The sequence below is a fragment of the Rattus norvegicus genome, chromosome 1, assembly GCF_021556685.1.
Source record: "Rattus norvegicus strain SHRSP/BbbUtx chromosome 1, alternate assembly SHRSP_T2T, whole genome shotgun sequence".
Lineage (NCBI taxonomy): Eukaryota > Metazoa > Chordata > Mammalia > Rodentia > Muridae > Rattus > Rattus norvegicus.
The window spans coordinates 223,074,472-223,077,205 of NC_141534.1; the positions used below are offsets into that span (position 1 = coordinate 223,074,472).

The 2,734-nt window shown below is 38.0% G+C and overlaps 1 protein-coding gene across 1 annotated transcript; it reads right to left on the reverse strand.

Moving 5' to 3' along the window:
• Window positions 1–443: 443 nt before the first annotated feature.
• On the reverse strand, window positions 444–1,376 carry Or5b104b (olfactory receptor family 5 subfamily B member 104B). Its single transcript, NM_001000756.1, is given in 1 exon segment — window positions 444–1,376. A coding segment is annotated over 1 exon segment (933 nt).
• Window positions 1,377–2,734: the final 1,358 nt, after the last annotated feature.

The window sequence follows — 2,734 nt, forward strand, 5'->3', positions numbered from 1 at the left end:
CTGTTGCTTGTCCTATGTTAGAAAAAAAAATCCTCAATCCTTTATTGACTAATCAAGGCAAAAGTGAAAAGATGTAATTAATACACCAGACAAGAATCCAAAATGTGTCAGCATAAAAAAAACTTATGTGGAGATTTTTTTTATTATCTGTCAATTATCATGAAATATATAGATACATTATGACTGACTTTGAAACATTATCTACATTTTACTGATAGTAAGATTATCCTTAAAGAGTTATGAATTAAAGGAGTACATAAATATATATCATAGGAATATTGTCAAGATGACAAAAAAAATCCTTATAAGCTCCCAATTCAATATTTTTCTTTCTTCTATATCTCTATACCTTATAGTTACAGAAATACGAGAATCTATTGTGGGATTTAATTGCATGTGGAAGAAAACTTAAGTATTATTCATCCTACAACATTAAAAATAAATCACTGGAGGCTACTTTGCCACTGAAAAACTTTAGTGAACGCACTCTTGACTTCTTTGTTCCGCAGACTGTAGACCAGAGGGTTCAGCATAGGGATGATCATGGTGTAGAACACAGATGCGATTGAGTCAGTGTCCATGGCATGACTGGAGCTAGGCAGCAAGTATATGAATATGACTGTCCCATAGAAAATTGACACTGCAGTGAAGTGTGAGGCACAAGTGGATACAGCCTTTCCATATCCAGCACTTGAGTGCATTTTAAAGATTGTGATAAAAATTAATATGTAGGATATAGAAATAACCAAGAGATCAAAAAGTATACTGAAGCTGCCTAAATAAACAAGAACCAGCTCACTCACATGCCTGTCAGAGCAAGAGAGAACCATAACTGCTGGAATCTCACAGAAGAAATGATGAACCATATTAGACCTACAGAAGGAAAGGCAGAAAGTGTTCCAAGTGTTTATGGAGGCATTCAGGAACCCACATGCATAGGAACCTATAGAAAGACAGGCACACACACTTGTTGTCATGGTGGTAGCATAGTGCAAGGGCTTACACACTGCTGCATAGCGATCATAGGCCATTGAGGCCAACAGGTAATTTTCCACAGTAGCAAAGGCTACAAAAAAGAACATCTGGGCAGCACAGTCATTATAGGAAATGACATTGTTTCCTATTAGGAGTCCAGTCATGACTGTGGGGGTGACAGCTGAGGAGTAACAAAAATCAACTAAAGATAGATTACCTAGGAAAAAGTACATGGGAGTGTGGAGACAAGAGTCTAGGAAAATCATCAGGATCATGCCCACATTTCCTACCAGGGTGATGGTATAGATGAGGAGAAATAACATGAAGAGGGGAAGCTGTAATCCTGGATCAATGGTGAGTCCCAGCAGGAGAAACTCTGTCAGTTTTGTATTATTCTCCATTTGTGTCACCATTAAATGATTAGTACGTTCACAACTATGGGAAAAGAGAAATATGGTGATAAAAAACTTGAACTACAATAGAAATGTTTACATGTGGACATATGACTTGATACAGCATTAACGGGTACTTTGAAATTGTGCAGAAAATAGAGTTTTCCCCAAATCAAACTTGATGTATCCATTATATAGAAGGTTACATGTGCCAAAATTTAATGATTATTAGTGGTTTTCCTACATAACTTTAAGTTTTTGCAGTTCATGAACAAAAATTTAGATTTCTTATGTGATAAAAGTGATGTGTCAGTGTTTTACAATTTACCTCTGAGCTCAGTAAAAAAAATCACATTCTCTGTTCTTTTGTTCCCAAGGACTGTTCTAGTGTAGCGCTTTAGATGTCCATTCCATGTATCTTCTTAATTAAAACAGAATTTGGTAATTATTTTCACTTTAGTTATGGAGGACAAAGATTCAGTAATTTATTCATATTTGAAATATAAAATGCCAATCTTTGCTTTGGGCCCTTCTTTGTATTCAACTCATTCTGATTCCCAATTATGAGATTCCAAATAGAAATCTTGATAATCTGAAGATAAGATTAAAAGAAAAACTTCTGTATCTTGGCAGGAATTCAGCATTGATAGAATTCTAGATTTCTGTTTCTATTCCTAAGCATACATTTCTTGCTTAATCTTTGTCCTGGAAAACAAGGGTCTAGAAAAGGATATCTCTAATATAAGTATTCAAGAGAAGGAGAGAGTGAATGAGGGCACACTTGTGGGAGGGAGTGACTGGGAAGAGGAGCAGTTAGGGGTATAAGTAAAGTGAATATTAGGCAAAGAGGTTGGAATACCCATGCTACAACTCACGGGCCTTATGAAGCTGAAGAGGAAGTAATACCAAAGAGTGGATGCTTCAGTCCTATTTAGAAGGAGGAACAAAATAACCAAGCAAAGTAGGGGGTGGGAATGAATTCGGAGGAAGAGAGGACAGGTAACAGAAAGGGGGGCAGAATCAGGTATGGAAGGAGATGTATATAGGGGTCAGTAAATTAAAAAGAGGTGTATAGCGATGGGGTTAGGTAACTGGGTGCAGCCACCTGAAAGTCCCAAATGCCAGGAAAACAAGAGCCTCCTAGGAACCCACAGGGATATTAGCTGAAATGGCCAACAAAGGGGAAGGAGAGACCATATCCAGAAGGTAGGCAAGCCTGCTACCCACGGCCTCCTGTTTGAGGGATGGGGCCACCCACCCATCTACAAAATTTTAACCCAGAAATGTTCCTGTTTAAAGTAAATACAGGGACAAAGAGTCGAGCAGAGACTGAAAGAAAGGCCATCTCGAGACTGCCCCACCTGGGG